Source organism: Haemorhous mexicanus, chromosome 2 (assembly GCF_027477595.1).
Source record: "Haemorhous mexicanus isolate bHaeMex1 chromosome 2, bHaeMex1.pri, whole genome shotgun sequence".
Lineage (NCBI taxonomy): Eukaryota > Metazoa > Chordata > Aves > Passeriformes > Fringillidae > Haemorhous > Haemorhous mexicanus.
Window position 1 is genome coordinate 59,882,177 of NC_082342.1, and position 18,575 is coordinate 59,900,751.

General features: G+C 41.3%; 2 protein-coding genes across 4 annotated transcripts in view; both read left to right on the forward strand.

The window, feature by feature from the left end:
• The first annotated feature begins 1,630 nt into the window (after nucleotides 1–1,630).
• CPB2 (carboxypeptidase B2) lies at nucleotides 1,631–14,618 on the forward strand. The gene is made up of 11 exons (XM_059839045.1): nucleotides 1,631–1,723; nucleotides 4,999–5,074; nucleotides 6,973–7,097; nucleotides 7,191–7,299; nucleotides 7,832–7,933; nucleotides 8,460–8,564; nucleotides 11,121–11,237; nucleotides 11,690–11,780; nucleotides 12,972–13,174; nucleotides 14,205–14,289; nucleotides 14,410–14,618. The coding sequence occupies exons 1-11, from the start codon at nucleotides 1,653–1,655 to the stop codon at nucleotides 14,592–14,594; spliced, it is 1,269 nt and encodes a 422-aa protein (XP_059695028.1). The 5' UTR covers nucleotides 1,631–1,652; the 3' UTR covers nucleotides 14,595–14,618.
• Nucleotides 14,619–15,964: 1,346 nt separating this feature from the next.
• Nucleotides 15,965–18,575, forward strand: part of ZC3H13 (zinc finger CCCH-type containing 13) — a 46,106-nt gene continuing 43,495 nt past the window's right edge. For 2 of the 3 annotated variants that reach the window (XM_059839046.1, XM_059839048.1), the window contains exon 1: nucleotides 15,965–16,108. The gene's annotated coding sequence lies outside the window, so the exon portion shown is untranslated. The remainder of the gene's footprint in view (nucleotides 16,109–18,575) is intronic. The other variant, XM_059839047.1, reaches the window with a different exon arrangement.

An 18,575-nucleotide genomic window follows, 5' to 3' on the forward strand; every position in this document is an offset into this window, starting at 1 on the left:
CATCAGCTTTTCAATTTCTTCTGTTAAACCTAGCTCAGCAAATCAAATTTTTCTTCATATCTGTGCATGGAACAATTCCACATGAAAAAGAGGATGAGCAACTTTTCTCTCCTGTATTTTATTTTTATTTGATAGCTTCCTTTTGCCTTTGTGAGGAAAGAGCATCTGAATCACTGGTTTAAAAATCAACCCTTCTGGCAGAGTGCTGCCTTTGCTGGGAATGGCCTCTGTACCTTATCAGAACTTCCTGTTTGTTTGAACAACATCTAAAAAGATAAAATAAGAACTAAAAAGTCTAGCTAAGGCATCAGTGATTTCACTTCCTATTAGCCTTTCTTTGCCTTTCCTCTTGGTGTCTGGTTTGTGCTCAATTCCAGTTTGGGGCATTTTCAGCGTTGGTGTATTTTCACAGAGAAAATAACCCCTGTGTACACATTGGGGAGCATGATACATCTCTGTTGACTTCAGTCACTTAAAACTCAGCTGTCTGGCTTCTTAGGACAGGGCTGCTCTTCTGAAACAATCAAAACAACAACAACAAAAAAAAAACCCCAAACCAAACCCAGGGCTGTGTTTGACTTCCAAAGGCAGCCTGCTTAGGTGGAGAATTGGCTCTGTTCCAGACCACTCCAGAGCTGTTCTAGAGAATGTTCATGGATGCAATCTAGTCTGCATTACCTAACCTTAGCTCCAGGGCTTGTTCCCAGCCATTTTTTACCCAGGGTATAGCTATAACTCCAAGCTACACCTAGAGCATCAAAATAGTTCCCTCATTCACATCCAGGTCTTTGCTCCCTGGTGTACCCATTATGTACATATTGATTCACTCCTCAGTCCCCTTCTGGAATGAATGCCCTCTGGAAGATGACTTAAACCAGGATAATAAGCTGTGTCTTAGTCAAGTTTGGATATTTTGTTCAAGCATGGAACAGAGATGAAGATCATGTATTCTGGACATACCAAATTCACACAGATTTTCAGCATGTCCTGTACGGGCACCTGTGGATAGAGATATGAGAAGCAAATCTTGGGGGCATGCAAAAATTAATAATAATGAGATGAAGAGTTACTTGTACTTTTTCTTGAAAAGAAACCCTTATGACATCCATAAGAAAATTCATGGATGTCAAAGCACCACAAAAACATATGTTGCTCCTTGTTTTCTCTGCTAGCAAATTCCAGGAAAAGAAGGTTTCTTGTTCAGAATTTTTCTGTTTGAACTTAACCTCATTCCCACTGCTTTGAACCAGATTCATGCTTGGCTGTGATGCCTTATAAGAGAGCTGGATGCACAGCATGCTGCTGGAACTCCACAAATATTAGAGGATTACAAAAGCTTTGTGCTTGCTGTTCTTTTTTATGTCTGTGGCTCGTAGCTGCAATAAAATAAAAGGCTGAGATGACAAAGTGATTTGTCAATATGAAAATGTTCAAAGTGTATTTTATCCTCTTGTACATGGACAACATCAATATGAGCAGCACCTCCCCAGAGAGCTCTGTCATATTGACTTAGCCACCAGGAGCTTGGGCTTGAAGTGAGAAGCAATATTAAATTTTAACTACTCTTTAAATAACATTTTTAAAATCAATAATGTGGGTCCTGAACCCTCGTCTTTCTGATTGCATTCGGTTTTGCTGTGAATGCCACGAAGATGAAGCTTTACTTGTTCTTTTTTACCTTTTTTATCTTGGTTCCAGAGAAGCATGTCTTCACTATTCCAAGGTAAAGATCTACTGATGCTACTGGGTGTTCTAGTGTGTGGTGGGTGGGACAGGGAATGTATTGATGCAAAATAAGTCTGAGTTGCATGAGAAAGCATTTGTCAAAGGCTGACATATATTTATTGCCCTTGTAATTGGATACGTGGTTCAATTTAACATAAAGATGGTGGGGGAAATGAAATTATTTTAAGTCTTCTTTGCATCCATAAATCCTGTATTTTTAATTGTATTAAGACTACTCCTTTTGGTCTAAGTGCAAATCAATTCTGTTCATTCAGTACTTTTGAATGCCAATAAAGGGCATTTGGAAACTTAATGGGAAAAATAATTTGCTTCATTTGCCTTAAAACAAGATCTTAAATGAATTACTTCTTGAGTTAGAAAGAGAAACCATTTTAGAAAGTGCTAACAATCTGTTTTCTTTCCAAAGCAGTTTTATGATGCTTTTTCCCGGCATAAATCATTTTTGAATAACCATTTGGTATTTCTACAATGTTTCAGAAGCAGCTTTATTGTTACCTATTGATAAACTTCAGAAATGCCCTGAAACCAAATGCTTTCTTAAAACATGAGAACATATGTCAGAGATGAAGACAGGCAAAGTGCTTTTATTTTCTGCATCTACCACTGGTTTAAAAACCTGAAATGTTTTAATAAGTAGAACTAAAAGGATAAGTTCCCCATGTGGTGATTTTAAGCAAAGCTGAACAACCTAGAATTAAATACAACCTGCTCCCAGAACTAAAATATCTACACAAATAAAATGTGAATTATTTCTCGTATCCCTTCTGTGATTTTGCACCACTCTGCAGACCTGTGAGAGGTGAACACCATTGAGTTCATGCATTAAAAAGAGGATCTTTTCTCTCCCTTTGTGTTGCAATAATATTTTGTTGTGGATTGCTATGGAGGTGGGAGGGTTAAAGTAGGGGGAAACAAATGTGGTTTTAGGTGAATTCAGTGGAACAATATTGCTCTGTGCTACTAGAAGACTTATTTATTTCATGTCTAAATAGAACACTGAATATCTGACTCTTAAAGAAGAACATGGTGTTTCCCACTGGAAAGCAGGAGCCTAATCCCCCCAGCCCCAGTTATGAAAACGGCTAAAAGAATGAGATTCATCTGACCTGATGGAATTTTTACACAGCTTTGTGTAGGAACAAGTCCTCTCCACCTTTCTGTACAGGTAGTGGGGAAAAATATGTGTATTTAGAGGGCAATTCATTTCAGGTTAGCACGCACATCTAAATTAAGATAGTTTTCTTTCTAAATTAAGATAGTGCCCAGCTCAGATGAAGATATCAAATCCATCTAAGATTAACTGAAATGTAACTTACTCACTTACAGGGTAAGATCTGAGTAAGGTAGAGTGGGGATGGCAGCTGGACTTGTACCAAGAGGTCAAAGGGAAAGGAAAAAGATATGGGAAACAGGGACAGAGCCCAGTGGGTCTCTTGCAAAACACTGGAAGAAGGAATGACAAGGCTCTTTTCAAGGAGAAATGGAAAACAATCAGGGAAGAGGGCATGAGAACAGAAAGAAAAGAGGTGTGTTTGAGATGACTGGGTCCAGCTGTGCAGGGGCAGCAGGCAGGACAAGGAAGCTGGGAGTAGAAGGCTGATTCTGAGCTTGGTATGAGGGTAATAATTAAAGCTTTTGTCTGTGTGTTTTCTACAAAGAATGGGAAAGAAGACAGATGAAGGAGGGTACAATGCCAAATCAAAGCAGGGGAACTGAGAAGGGCAACAACTACTGTTTTTGCTGTTAATACTTGCCACACTGAAGTGCAGGGGCAGAATTTTGATCAGCTTATTTAGTGTATTCAGGTCTTATCACAAGAGCTGGGGAGGAATTGTAACACCAGTTCAGAACTTACCACACTCGGATGAAATATTTGTGCAACAAATGGTGGGGTACAAGTACACATCAGCTTCCCCATTATGGTGCTCTCAGGATGTGGGAATCATGCAATGAAACCAGATGCAGCAGGCCTTTTCTTGGCTCCTGTGTGAAAAGCCTCCCTCAGCTATGAGAAGACATTATTTTTAAAGCAGCCTCAAACACACCCTTCAGAGTGCACTAAAGAAATAGGCAAGCTCCCACCTTGCCCATCCCTGATTGTTTTTTGATGTTCTGTCACATGATGGCAGAGGCAAAAATGAGGTTGGCATGTTGTTGGTTCTGCATGAGAAACAAGTGTGATTGCTTGGAGCCTGGCTAAAAGTAAAGATGAATCACCTGTTTGCCAGATGCTGTCAGGTTTCTGCTTGAAATCAGTCACAGCAGCAAGCTGTGACAATCATGTTATGCTGCTTGAAACCCCTAGTTTTGAGGGCCCTGCATGTTTTGTTTTTGGGACAGTCTTTGCAGACAGGGCTGGCAGGGACTTTGATCGTGCCTGGTTTATAAAGTGCCACCAGCTCCACGTGATTAGATGTGGCTGAGAGCCACCCCAGCCCAGGAAATGGAAAGAGGGGTCTGACATTCCTCTGAGTCACCTTCTTCTACACACACTAATTATTTTAATTGCCTATCCAATGCAATTTTTTACTACGTGACTTGTAGGACACTGATGATCAGGACTCCATGCAGAGTGCTGTTTTTTTCTTTCCAGAAAGTGAATTTCACTTCTGTCACTGACAGTGGCATCAGGCATGGAGTAGCTGGGAAGCACCATGTCATGTACAGCATTTCAAATAGAAGGGGAATATAATTTACTGGGCAAAGATGGGGAGGACAATGGTGCAGACCATTTGAAACAATACCAGCAGAGGGACACAAATGAGGAGACCAGAAAAACTTGACTAAAGTAGGAATGCACATCTACAAAACATCATGTTTGGCTTTTGCCAAACCTGTGAGGGATTTTGGCAGACTGGGAGGGCTGATGTCTCTGCTGAATGGTGACTGAGAAACTCAGGGGACAATAGGAGAGCCACCTTCCTATTCTCAGCTAGTTTTCAACTGCTGCTGCTGCACTGTGGATTAGCTGGGGCTGGGGGCTGTGGTGCTGGTGCCAGCTCTCAGGAGCAATCTCAGTGTTCAGCAGTAAATATTGGCTACCAAAGCCCTGCACCATCTCTTTCACAGATTTTACTGACTGGTAGATGCAGAGGCTGGAACCAGATTCAGCATCTTCACTATTGGAGTGTCTTTGGGTTCATGGCACCCAAGCCAGGGAAGATGAGAGAGGCCAAGCCTGCTTCTTCAATTTTGGATGAACTGGAGCTGTTCCAAGTACCTGTGCTTTACCTAAATACCCTTGTTTTTCAGGGATGAAGTTTTGTGGGCTCTCCCACAAACTGATGAACAAGTTGAAGCTCTTCAGGATTTACTGAACACCACTGAGGTAAACAGTGTCTGGTTTTTTTTCTGTCTCTCTGAACTCTAGGCCAAATTTTCCCCCCAAGTGCCCTAATATTGCTTCTCCCTCACAAGAAAGATCTAGCCCACTTTCATTCATTTGTTCTAGTACATCAGCTCAGGAAATGCTTGGTTTTAATTTCTTATTACCTTCTGATTTACATCTGTTTACATGTGTTTACATAATATTTCAGTAATGAATTATATTGAAGCTCATAATTCTGCAATTGATTTTGTGTACTAAGACACTGCAAAACTGGGAAAACACCAACACACAGTAAGTAAAAATCCATTTGCTAGGGAACCTCACCATTTTTGACCTATATATGGCTTGCACACCTTTGAAGATCAGGACTGGATTTTTGTGGTATTTTTTAAAGGTAGGATATTTTTAGAAAATTAAAATATCTTAAATAATATTTTGGTATTATTATCACTTCTATCTTTCATTAGATAAATAAGCATTTAATTAAACTGAGACATCTCTTTTGGTGCCCAATCACACTCTCCCAGTTTGAAGTCAACACTCCAACAAAGGTGTAACCATTCCTTCAATTAACATAATTTACAGGATGATTGAGGATGGGTTTCATATGGCTAAGAGCTTTTAAAGGCGTCTACGCCCAGTCTTTCTCTGTCCTTCCTGGCTCCTATTCATTTTTACACCCACCCTAAAATCCTTCTGCTGTCCCTAGCATCTTCTAATCCTTCCCTTAAGTTCTCAGAAATGTTTTGATAGCCCTCTTTGCTTTTTTCCACCTTTACAAGTCAAATCACATATACATCTCTTTTTCTGTACCAATACAAACCTCTGCTCCTCCATCTTTTATTTACTGCTATGATTCTTCACTTTCTTGTACACAGGAGTCCCAAGAAGTCAGGAAGAAGAACTGCAGCACATTCAATGCAGAGAGGGCTTGTCGTGTTTTCTTCCAAGTCATTTATGAGAATATGCAAACCAAATATTTTTCATGGGTTATAAACCAGACAATATGTTTCCATTACTATAAATGGGGGAAGCTATAAGAAAAAAAACAGAATGGGAAAGGGAAAGGGAAAAGGTAGACAGAAACAGTACTTCCCAACCAATTTTAGTAGTTATCATTTATTGTTCAAACAATATTCCTTGTGCAACCAAACCATAAAGGAAAAAAAAAATAAACCCTATTGTCTGGTGACTTCATGCTGTATGATGCCCTAAAAATGCATCCAAGAATTATGCTGACTTTTTCCACACTCTAAGTTTATGCCTAATTTACTGCTAACTGTTACCCCCAGATCTTTTTGTATTATTGGTTCTGAAGTTTCAGTCTTTCATTGAATATGCTGGCTCCTGATTTTATTATTGTAAAATATTTAATTTTACCAAGAACAATCTCATTTTCTTACTTTTCTCCAATTTCTAATCTCTGTATTGTTTCTTCAACTTGACTTATATTCAAACCCCTTCTGGCACTTATTTCCTCCGTGATCAAAGTCATCAGAGAATACAATAACTACAAAGACTGATCTGATCTTCATTAATTCTCCAAATACCCTCAGGGAAAATAACTCTCAGCAGACTTGAAAACATGTAATATAATAACTAGCTAAATATATCTATTATACTAGAAATACTATCTCAGAAAAGGTTATGTTCTTGTCTTTGTTCTTAATTTATGAATTTCTGTGCAGAAGTCATTACAAACCTTTCTTAAATACCCACATTTCACTTCCAGAAGTAGCAGAATGCAACACATCACAAGGAACATTAAACTGCTTGTTACGAGCGGTCTCTTAAATTGAAAACATATGCTTTGATTATTTGCAAAATGCTTATTAAATGTTAGCAAGAATATTTTTTCTTTCCTCAGTAAAAAAAAAATGTTTTTGGAAACTTTGTAGGTCATTCTCTGGCAACCTGTTGTGGTTGAAAACATCCAGAAGGACAGAGAAGTCCATTTCTATGTCAGGGCATCCAGCATAAATAGCATAAAAGCTCAGTTAAGGCAACAGACCATCCAACACAAGTATGTATTTTTATTTTTTGTTGTCATGAATGATTCTGTAAAGTTGTTTGTCATTTATTTAACAGGAGGTTGTGCTCTTCCTTTGTTATTCAGAGTCTTGATGGGAAATGTTCAAGGAATTATTGAAAAACAGACTGCCAATGACACAGTCAATGCTCGTGGATCTTCCTCATACTATGAAAACTACCATTCAATGAAAGAAGTAAGCTGTTTTTGTTGTGAACATCTGTAGATGCAAAGGGTGACATTTATCTCATGGTTGAGAATTGATATAAAGGGAAAGAAATCATCAGCAGTTAATAATTACCACTGTATTGCACAATGATTAAGAGTTCTATTTATTGTAATGCTTTCACAGAGATAGAAAAAAGCACCAGACCAAATCTCTTATATGTGTATTACCTCAAACTGTCCTTCAAAGGCAGTAAATAGAGAAGAAAAATGAAGTCACAAAACAAACATATAAATATTTAAAACATGAAATCAATAACAATTTAAACAAATAGAACTGAACAGGAATTTCAGAGCTACATTTAGACTGCGTTGTGACTGCATCTTACTGTTGGTTTTAACAAAAATTAGAGTCAGGCATGTGGTAGGTGAGTTGAATTATTAGTTTTTCTTTTCCATCAGAAGAAAAATTTGGGAGGTAGAATGAATTTAAATCTAGGCTACTTTCAGGGAAGAAGGAAAACAGTAAAAAGAAGATCCACTTACTAACTTCACCCTTGCAGATATATCGTTGGATGGAGGCGGTAGTGAAAGTCCACTCTGATCTCCTCGAGAAAATATATATTGGATCATCCTATGAAAAGCGACCGCTTTATGTGCTGAAGGTACACATGTGACTTACTGCATAAACTTTCTAAGTACTACTGTAAGCAAATGGTGGGGTTTGGCCAGGACATTTCCTTAAATCTACACCTACATTCTTATTTTTTGTGATTTTTAGAGGTCCTAAGTTGTTCTAGCAAGATGCGTTACAGTTGCAAATGCATTTGACCAGATTAGGCTCCTTTCTGGGCCACAAGGAAGTAACCACATCTAGGCCATCATGCAAAGGCATTAAATACTGGATACCCTTCTCTGTTGATGATGAAGCCAATATAGTTTGTTGCCCTGTACAGCTGATGGCAGATTCACCTGACCTCAGCTCTTGCTGTAGTCTTGGTGCCTGTGTTGGGACTTTGCAAGCAACCTGAATGGCTCTGACTGTATGCAAACGTAACCTGGCCCAGGATCAGTCTGAGCTCTCCTTACAAGACAGATGCTTCTTCTTCCATCTTGGTTACATTTTCACTTCCACTTTTATGTGGTACCCTTTACAGTGGTGACATTCGAATGCAATCTCTCTTTTGTCAGATTTCTAAAAACAAGGAAAAGTCAAAAAATGCCATATGGATTGACTGTGGTATCCATGCTAGAGAATGGATTTCTCCTGCTTTTTGCCTGTGGTTCATAGGTCATGTGAGTATATAATCACATCTGATTACTGTTTTCAAAGCAAAGCAAAAAATCTTGATGCCATTTACCTTTGTCCAATTGCATTCTAGGATCCATAAAGACCTAATCCATTTACTCCCACAACACCAATACACGATATTTATGTCTAAGCTGCAAGCATAGCAGTGTGTGTGTGTGTGTGTGTGTGTGTGTGTGTATGTGTCCCAGTAGATAAGGGTATGTGTGTGTGAGAGAAACAGAAAGTCATTGGGAGTGAATGCAAAGGAGCTCAAATGTATTATCAAGCATGAAAGAAACCTCCAAGTATGTGCAGCAAAGTCAACAGAGACATTTATTTTTATGAATGGTCAGGGCTGGAGAGGGCATGCCAGGAAAAGCACGTGTTTGGTAATCTGCTAGGGCCATGTCTCTACTGCCACTTGGGTTGCAGGAGGGCTCTTGGCTCCGAGTCACACAGCACATGGTGACTTGTGTCCATGTTACTGTACTTGGCACTGCCTGGAGCAGGTCAGAAGACACACAGGGTGAGCTCAAGCTGTCCTACAACCCTTGGCTCTGCTCTACATGCCTTCCTAGAGCAATAGGTACCCCACACTTGCCTGCTCCAGATATGGCACAGCTCCACACCAGCAATCCACTGGCTGTGATGCATCACCTACTCCTGCATCTGCTGGTACTGCTCCTCCTGACTCCATGTTTTTCATTTGTGCTCCTGCTTTTTTTCTGGATCTGCAGAGAATAAAGCCACATAAGCCACCTCCTTCTGAAGGTATTATCCCTGCTAGTGACACCCTCATGTCAGACCTCCAGAGGATGACCAACAACATCCAGCTGTAGTACCAGTTTATGGAAACTAGAAAATCACTGATGGGTTGAGCCTGTAGATTAATCACTGATGGGACAGGCTTAGATCAACCAGCCTTGATGTGCGGCCACAGACAAATGGGCACATCTATCTTGAGCATCTTTATTATCTACACTGCTCAGGAGAGGTAACAAAGGTGCACCAAAAGAAACAACATCCACAGTTTACAACTGGATTTTAAAATGCATTGCCTTGGTCTTTTTGAACTTAAGGCATCTCTACTCAATTCCTTATGCTGAGCTGCTGACCCAGTCCCTGGTATGGACCAGGAAAAGGCTTCTGAAGCCTTTCTGTCCAGACAAGGTTGCCCATTTTGTTCAGTTAATGTTCTGAGATATTATTTATTATTTCTTTTTCACAAAAGCAAAGTTCACAGTAAAAATAAACTAGATGACACTGAGACTTCACAGTCACCAGTACTGTAGTCAGAGGAATAACACAGACGAGTCCTTGAAACGTGAATTATGATTTGGCCATGATGGAACTAAATAATGTGGATGATGATGATAACAATAAGAACAACAAAAATATAATAAGTTTATTTATTTTTGTTATTAGTCACAACTATAAAATCTCAATGCCTAAAATATTTGAAAGGATATTACAGGGCTTAGGGACAGATACAGCTGAATGTACCTTGTGAACCACTGATAATAACAGTTTGCAAGGTTCCACTGGATATAAATGCATTTGCCCTTTTCATGCTGCTCCAAATAATTACCAGCTGTGCTGTCATTTTGCCAGTGAAATGTCCCTGCAGCATTTTTCAGAGGTAACAAGCTGAACATTTAGGTTCTCCATTCCTTTGATCTAATTTACGTGGTTTAAGTTCAAATTTTGTTTCTGTATCTCTTCATGAAGCAATGTTTTAAAATCTGACATTAATACACATCTGCACACAAGCACTAAAATCACCAGCTCTCCCTATCAAATCCTAGGCATTCTTTATAATGGGTCCACTTTTTATAATTTAATTTTGTTGTTAAGATTGTAGAAAGATTGACATTTCTCATTTAGTCAAAGGAAGCTCATTGCCTGAGGATAACTAGGAAGGATTAAAAATGAAAAAGGGTGATCTAAGTAAGGCATGAAGAAAAAACAAGGATGATGAAGGACTTAGTCTATTCTAATAGTAACAAACCCACTCATCTAGATAAAAATTTATTTCTTTGTCATGGACCAACAACCAGGTTGAGTATCACTAAAGCTTTCAAAATAAGCTGTGAGGCAAAATTAGCAATGTAGATCATACTGACTCTTGTCATATAGTTGCATTAAACTCACAATGCAACCAGAATAAATAATGTTATGTATGGCAGCCATTTGAAATATTACTTGTTATTTTGGAGCTTGCCGTATTTTGGGCAGGAGGGAGGGCTTCTAGTACTTACACAGGCAGCAAAAGCTCAAACTTTCCTATTAATAGACTTCATTTCTGTCTCATGACCACCCACTAACACTAAAGAATTGCAGTGTCTCTGACTGACTGCATCAATTTTTCCCCATGGCACTTCTGAGCAGAGAGCCACTTTGCTATTTAACCATTTCCATGATGTGATGAGCCTTATCAGACTCAGGTAGACTGCTCTGATAATTGCATAATTATTTTACACATGCCACCAGGTACCTTTGCACGAAGGTAAGAAAAATAACAATTACAAATGCTTTTAATATATTTCCCCTGTGCTTTACAGGCAATCCATGTGCGTGAGAGAGATCGGACCATGACAACACTTCTGGAGCACTTCGATTTCTATGTCATGCCTGTGATAAACGTGGATGGCTATGAGTACACGTGGAGCCACCCCTCTGTATGTAGACCTTTTTTGAAAGGTTGTTTAAGGTACTGATTTGCTATTTATAGGAATTATCATTGTGCATGGCTAGGGCATAGTTATCATCCTGAAACTGCACATCCCAAACTCTTATTCTGTGCTTGGAATTTCTGCATGTTTCCCCACAGAAAGTTTGATTTCTGCTCCTAAACTGACATACCTAGCCAAACAGTATGTCTTACGCCCTCCTTCCACAGTCCAAATTCCACAGAAATGAGAATGTGATCACTTCTGATCCTACCCAACATTTCCTTTTACCATCCAGCCTTGCTGGCAAGCAGACTGTGGTTTTAGAATCTTCCTTGGTCTTCACTAGCACAGGACTGTAGAGGCACAATTAAGAAGTCACATTTAACTAATCAGTGAGGTGATGCATTGACTTTTCCAGCATTTTTCCCTGAATGTGGCTTGTGTGTCTCTTTCCATAGAATCGGCTGTGGAGGAAAAGCCGCTCCTCGCATGGTAACAGCAAGTGCATTGGTACTGACATGAACAGGAATTTTGATGCACACTGGTGTGGTAGGACATCATTTTCTTCCTATTGTACCCCTGCCTCACTTTTGGCCATTACAATTTTTGATTTTGAAAACATTTTCATGTACTGTTCTGTGAAGTTAGTACAAAGAAAAATGCAGCTGAGTATCTGTTATGAACTGGTGACAACTTTCCCAGCTTTAGATAATTCTTTCTGGGACTCAAGATTTTTCATCCCCAGATGACACACCATGGAATAACCTCTTCCCAGCACAAAAGAGCTCCTTGCATTACGCCATGGAGCTCACACCTGAGGGTGGCCGTTGGTGGGAAGAAAGATGGAAGAGGTGGCCCTTGCCATGTCACCCAAGGCCTGTTGCACTATCCAGCTGCTCCACTGTGGTATACAAACTGATCAGCTCAGTCATCCATCCATAAAGCCTACCTGACCAAGATCTTTTGGCCCTTTGTAATTCTTATGAAGACTATATCATATTTAATTACGGCAGGCACTTTAGTACTTGACAAGTTTTTTTTAGTCTGCAGAATAACTGCCTTAAAATGTTACTCTATGGATCAGATCTGACTTCACTCAGTGCTGACACTAAAGTCCTATAATGGGTTTCAGTCATTGTAGCCCATTGCTAAACTATCCATGGCTGTTATATCAAGAAAAACATGCAATTTTTTCCCCCTAAAGATCCTGACTACTTCCAGAAAGTTATTTGTTCATATTCTGAAGACAGAAGTGGTGAATCCTATTTGTCTCCTTGATAATTTGTTCCAGCATCAATTTTTCTTAAAAATTTTCATTTTGGTTTGTTTCCTCAACTTCCCATTGGGAGTTTGCTTTCCCACAAGGTTAAATAATCATGTAGAATTGCCTTTTTCCTGTATTACTTATAGATTTTAAGATGTGATGTCATAATCATGTGATGATTTTAAATGAAGCATATTCATCCTTTCCTCTAAGACTTCTTATCCAGTCGTTGAATACTTTTTTTTTTAATTCTTCCCTGTGATTGTTTGTAAGAGCACAATAGGTGAGAAATCCTGGAAGGCTTGCAGAGATTTCTACAAGAATGAAGGTTCTTTCCATAGCATGGTGGAATCCACGATTTCTTGTGCATTAGCACCATACTCTGCTCTTTCCTTTAATACTCTTGCATTTTTCATGAACAGAAAGAGAAGAGAAGAAGTAAAGGAGTAAAACTGTGCACTTTTTTTTGCTTAAAGGTCCAGGAGCATCTCACTTTGAATGCCAGGAGATATACTGCGGACCCTACCCAGAGTCTGAGCCTGAAGTGAAAGCAGTGGCTCGCTTTGTCAGAGACCACAAGGACACCATTAAAGCCTACATCTCCATGCACTCCTACTCCCAGTTGGTGTTGTTTCCATATTCTTACACCATGAACAAAAGCAAAGACCATGAGGAACTGGTAAGTTCCACCTCCTGATAAGTTTCACACTTATCTCAGAACTACGCACCCAGCTTGGTCAGTCTTGTAATGAAGGAGTCACTGTGCTGTGAGGATCAAGAATTAGAAAATTACATTTTTATTGATGCTCTTAACAAATTTTAAAAGTCTGGGCTGGTCTAGTAGTGTGCAAGTCAGTAAGCTGCTTCTGAAGACTACAAAAAATGAAAATATTTATTCCAGATTGATTACACATCAACAACACCTAACATGTTGAAGCTGCTGCTAGAAGAGCAGAGTCCAGTTGTTCTGGACATCTTGAAAAGATATATGTGTGCAAATTCTTCATTATGTTTTATTGTATATATAAACTCTGAAATTAATTGGGTGTGTGACTCTCAAAAACACCCTTTACATACCTAAGCAATGAGGTACTCTGGTGGACACATGCTACTTTTATTAAGGCTTTTGCTAGGGATACTTATATAAAATTGTCTTACTGGTAGGATGGAAAATATATCCTGCATATGTAGAATTTTACTTTCTTGAGCCACCAAATGACACAGCACAAACTCTCACTGAAAACAGTGGAGTTCAAAACAGAACAGTTATTCTTTCCCTGTAAAGCAGAGAGAAGTGCACTGATTCTGGGCACTTCAGTCTTCTTCATGGCTTAACAGTAGGGTCCTCTAAATTAAAATATTTTCCTGCCATATTTGCAAATATTACTTAAATAAAGAGTGACTTAAGTACTGTGGCAGAAAAGAAAAAATATGAGATGAATGAGAACAAATGGTTTGACAACAGTTTACTGCCAGAAGTTGGGATAAGGTCCCATCTATATTTTTTTTATCTGTCTACAGCAGAAATGCAATCTGTAGCACAGGCATATGCTGAAAACTTTTACCACATTCAGTGGTTTTTCCAGAACCTCTTATACCATTATTTAACTAGTGTGAAATCCTGAGCACAGTGTAAGTAAAATCTAACTGTGTACATTTTATCTGTTGTCACAAAGCTTTAAAGGTAATAATGTTTTGTTTAATTTCAGGAAAGTCTGGCACAGAAAGCAGCTAAAGCTATAAAGAGGACAACTCGGAAAACTTACAGACCTGGTGCTGGTGCACAAACAATCTGTAAGTATGACTTTACGGCAATGAAAGGCATGACAATATATTCTTGCTAGCATCAGACAGCTTTTGAACAAAAAAAGTTCTGGTTTCAGGCAATTTTTCTATTTTCCCTTCCTCACATAGATTTAGCTCCTGGAGGATCTGACGACTGGGCTTATGATCTTGGCATTAAATATTCTTTTACCTTTGAGCTTCGTGACACAGGAACTTACGGATTTCTGCTTCCTCCTCGAGAAATCAAGCCAACTTGCTTAGAAGCACTTTCTGCTGTCAAAGAGATAGCTCAACACGTTCTACAAAATTTGTGAAGTTGAATATAATTTATTCCAGCACGACTGCACTTAGTTACTTATGAAAATGTAATTAAAAAAAAAAGCTTGCTCCTTTATGAAAATTCTTTGTACACAGGCAAAACCCCAGAATGACTGCACCCCTTGTATTTCAGAACACATCAGGTTTTTTCAGCCATACTTATACACCTATCTCTACAACAGTAGCTCAATGCGCCGCAAGTATAATAGAGAGAGCGCAGTGTAAGGGGAAAAAAGCACACATGTCCCACTAGAAGGCGGGAATTCCAGGTGAAAGGGTCTCTGACTCCCTCCACAGAAGAGATTTAGGTCCCATTTAGGTAATTTGTGCTATTACAGGATTTTGTTACAAGTGAACAACCCCACTTGCCGTGTCCCCCGTGTGTCAGGAAGGCTGGTCACAGCAAGGCGAGGACACACGAGTGGCCAAACCACCGAGTGGCAGTGCCCAGAGGCTGCTCCACACAACGAGCCAAGTCCATTCTCCCTGCAGCCAAGCACTCGCCTGAAGACTCTGAAAGATGATTTTAAACCAAAATTGGGCAGGTTTAGATTAAGAAAGAAGTTTTTTTTCAGGTGGTGTGGCACTGGCACAGGTTTCCCAGAGAGGTGGTGGATGCCCCATCCCTGGAAATATTTATGGACAGATTAGATGGGGCTTTGAGCAACCTGTTCTAGTTGAAGATCAAGGAAACACAGATTCCAAACAGATTGAGTTTGGAAAAGACCTCTGAGATCACTGACTCCAAGCTGCAATCCAACAACACCCTACCAATTAGACCAGGGCACTAAGTGTCATGTTCAGCATTTCCTTAAACACCGACTCCCACAGTGATTCCACCACCTCCCTAGGCACCCATTCCAATGTTTAATCATCCTTTCTATGAAGAATTTTACTCCTCATGCACAACTTGAACCTCCATTGGTGCACCTTAATACCATGCCTTCTCGTCCTGTTACTTGTTGCCAGGGAGAACACCTGGCTAAATCTCCTTTCGGGTGGTTGCAGGGAGCGATAGTCACTCCTGAGGCTCCGTCAGGCTGAACTCCCCAACCTCCCTCAACCACTCCTCACGGAATTCCTGCCCCAGCGCCCCCGCCCTCCCCATTGCCCCTCCCCGGGGGCGGAGCCGGGCGCCTGCCCCGCCCATACCAAGATGGCGGCGCTGCCGCTTCCGCCCTTCCCGCTACCGCCCTCCCAGCTGCGACGTCACCGCCGTCGTCATCGTCGTCATCATCGGCGGCGGCGCGGGCGGCGCGAGGGCCGCCGGGAAGGGCGCGCGGAGGCGGTGGCGGCGGCGGCGCTCCCACGACGGCTGTCCCGGCGCGCGGGGCGGGAGCGGCGGGTCCGCGGGGGCGCGCGCCGCTCCGCGCGCTCCTCCCCCTCCTGCCCGCGCCGCTCCGCGCTCAGGCCCGGGAGGACGGACCCCCCCCTCGCCCCCTCCCACCCTCTCCGCCCCGGGCGGCGGCGGAGGAGGCGGCGGGGAGCGGCGCGGCAGCGCAAGGAGCAGGTGAGTGCGGGGCGGCCGCGGCAGCGCAAGCAGCAGGGGCGGCCGCGGGTGCGGAGGGTGGGGCGGAGAGGCGGGGCGGGACCCCGCGTTCCCCCGCGTTCCCTTCCCCCCGGCCCGAGCCTGGGCCCCGACCCGTGGCCGCCGGGCCTCGGGCGCGCTCGGCCTGCAGAGTGCAGCGGCGGGGAAGGGCTGCGCTCTCGCCCGGCTTGGTGCGGGGCCGGCGGCCACGGGGGGCTCCCCGAGGTAGGGGTGAGGTGAACGCCCGGCGGCGCCATCCCGCCGTGTGCCCGGGGTGCCCTTCCGTCAGTCGGTGGTCGTGCTGGAGTCTGCTTCCCGTATAGTCGGATATTCCCTGATCGTGGGGGTTTTTGGTCGGATTTTGGTTTTGTTTGGGTTTTTTTTCTTCCACTTCAGTAGTGCTCTTCTCCCACTTTCTGGCAGTAAAATAGTTTCTGCTCTGTGTGCTCAAGAGGGACTACTAATTTCGCTTGTATGAATTCATGCATCGCCATCCCTTCAGGTAGCTCCTGCAGCTAACTCCCATCCCTTCCAGAACTTGTAGCCGGGCACGTTGGGTTAGCGTGTTGTGGGCGGTCTGCTCAGGGCCTCGCCTTTGGCTTCTCGATGGATTCTCACTCCACCGTTGATCTCTTGTCAGCCTTCTGCAAGAGTGCTTGAAGGTCAGGTGTTTGGCTTTCAGTGAGTTAGCAACCAGCGCTTTGAGGGATCTTGGGCTGGTGATGGAACACTCACGGTTCCTTTGTGCAGACGGGAGTGGACAGACTCAGCCAATGCGCCTGAAAACTAAAGATGTGTGGCTTTCTGTGGCTGTGCCCGAGTTAATACACCCTGCTTCTCAGCATGTTTGCTGAGAGTGATGGCACGCTAATGTGCTGATCCAGCTCACAGATTGGAGGCAATGTGTATCCAGCAAGCTGGATTCTAAGGCAGAGTAAACTTGGACCTGTCCACACCAGTCTTCACAGACTGTCCCTTAGTCTGGGGAAACATCTTCTTTGGGTGTGAAGACTTTGTTAGACAAGGCGTGGAATGCTCTGTGTTTCCTGATATGGTACTGGGGCCTGATGTTTTTATTCACCTGTGGAAAGCCAACCATGATTTTATACTTGTGCAAACATAAGTAGCAGTTGCTTATTGCTACTAATGGAGAATATCATACTTCAAATTAGAGGGATAGGTTCAAGTTACTATGGTGATGGGTTACCAGCGAGAAGTTTTTCAATTTGGATTAATTTCTAGTTTTCTGTCAAACAGGCTTCTCTGTGTGAGTATTTGACTGCTCTTTTGGAAGGTTCATTATGAATGCATTTTACCATTTTTAGTAATATTTTTAAGTAGTAAACCCCTGGAGCTTCTTCAAATACCACTGTTTTATTAGCGATGTGACATGGACATGTTAACATTGTAATAGGACCCAAAACATTTTCAGGTAAAAGCTCTTAATTTTAAAAAGTGCAGGGAGCCATCCTCAAAGCTATTATTCAGTTTTCAACACGTATTTAGTTTATCAAGGAGTGTTAATAATGAGTTTGTACCTGAACATCTGTAGGACTTTGAAGTAATTTCACTTGTTGTTTGAAATGGCATATTATTTGTCTCTTCACAGGTAGGATTTTCTGAAGTGATGTTGTGCGTAGCTTGCGTGTGGTGTGGTGTGCATGTGCAGACATTGACATGCTTATGAGTGATGTCTTGGACTTCCTAAAGAGATTTTTAATCTCCCTAAATGTTTTCTTGTTTTTGAACTTTGCTTTTGTTCTGTTACATCTCAGTTTCAAGTTTTCCTGTAGAATCCTTCAGGATTCATTTTTTAGTGGGCTGGATTAGGTTTTTCTAACAGAAAACCAGGTGTTTCAGATATCTCTTGATGATGACTTAAGTGGTATCACACTAATTTTGAAGAAAAATGTTAAGCATGCTTGACACCAAAATATAAGAATGTTGGTAAAAAAAATTACAGAATTTCAGTGAATGCTGTCAATCATATCATGCCTCATGGATTTCAGTTCATTGGTCAGTGCTCAATAGGTGCACTCACTCCTCTCAAGTCTGTCACATTGTAGATAATTCATGTGAATAACACTGTGATATGTTCTCCTTGAAATGCTAGTGTAATTAATGTCATTAACAGATTGTCTCTCACCCTGGGAAAGTTACTTCCTTTAAAGAATAACATAGATGCATCCATGAATGAATTATCCTAGTGTTATGGTATTTCTAATTTATTTTAAAGGCTGTTATGGATCTTATTTGTGCATGGAAAAGTGATAATTTACCATTAAAATTTTAGGTATAGAATTTATTTTAGGAAGATAAAGTTAACTTTGCTTAGTTTTAGAAACTTTTTTCTGTTTTAGAAGTAGCAGAAAGTTTAGTGCTCCAAAGTAGAGTCAGCAGTGCAATGTCATGTACCCAAAACAGAGGAGTGTATAATATTCTACCTAGA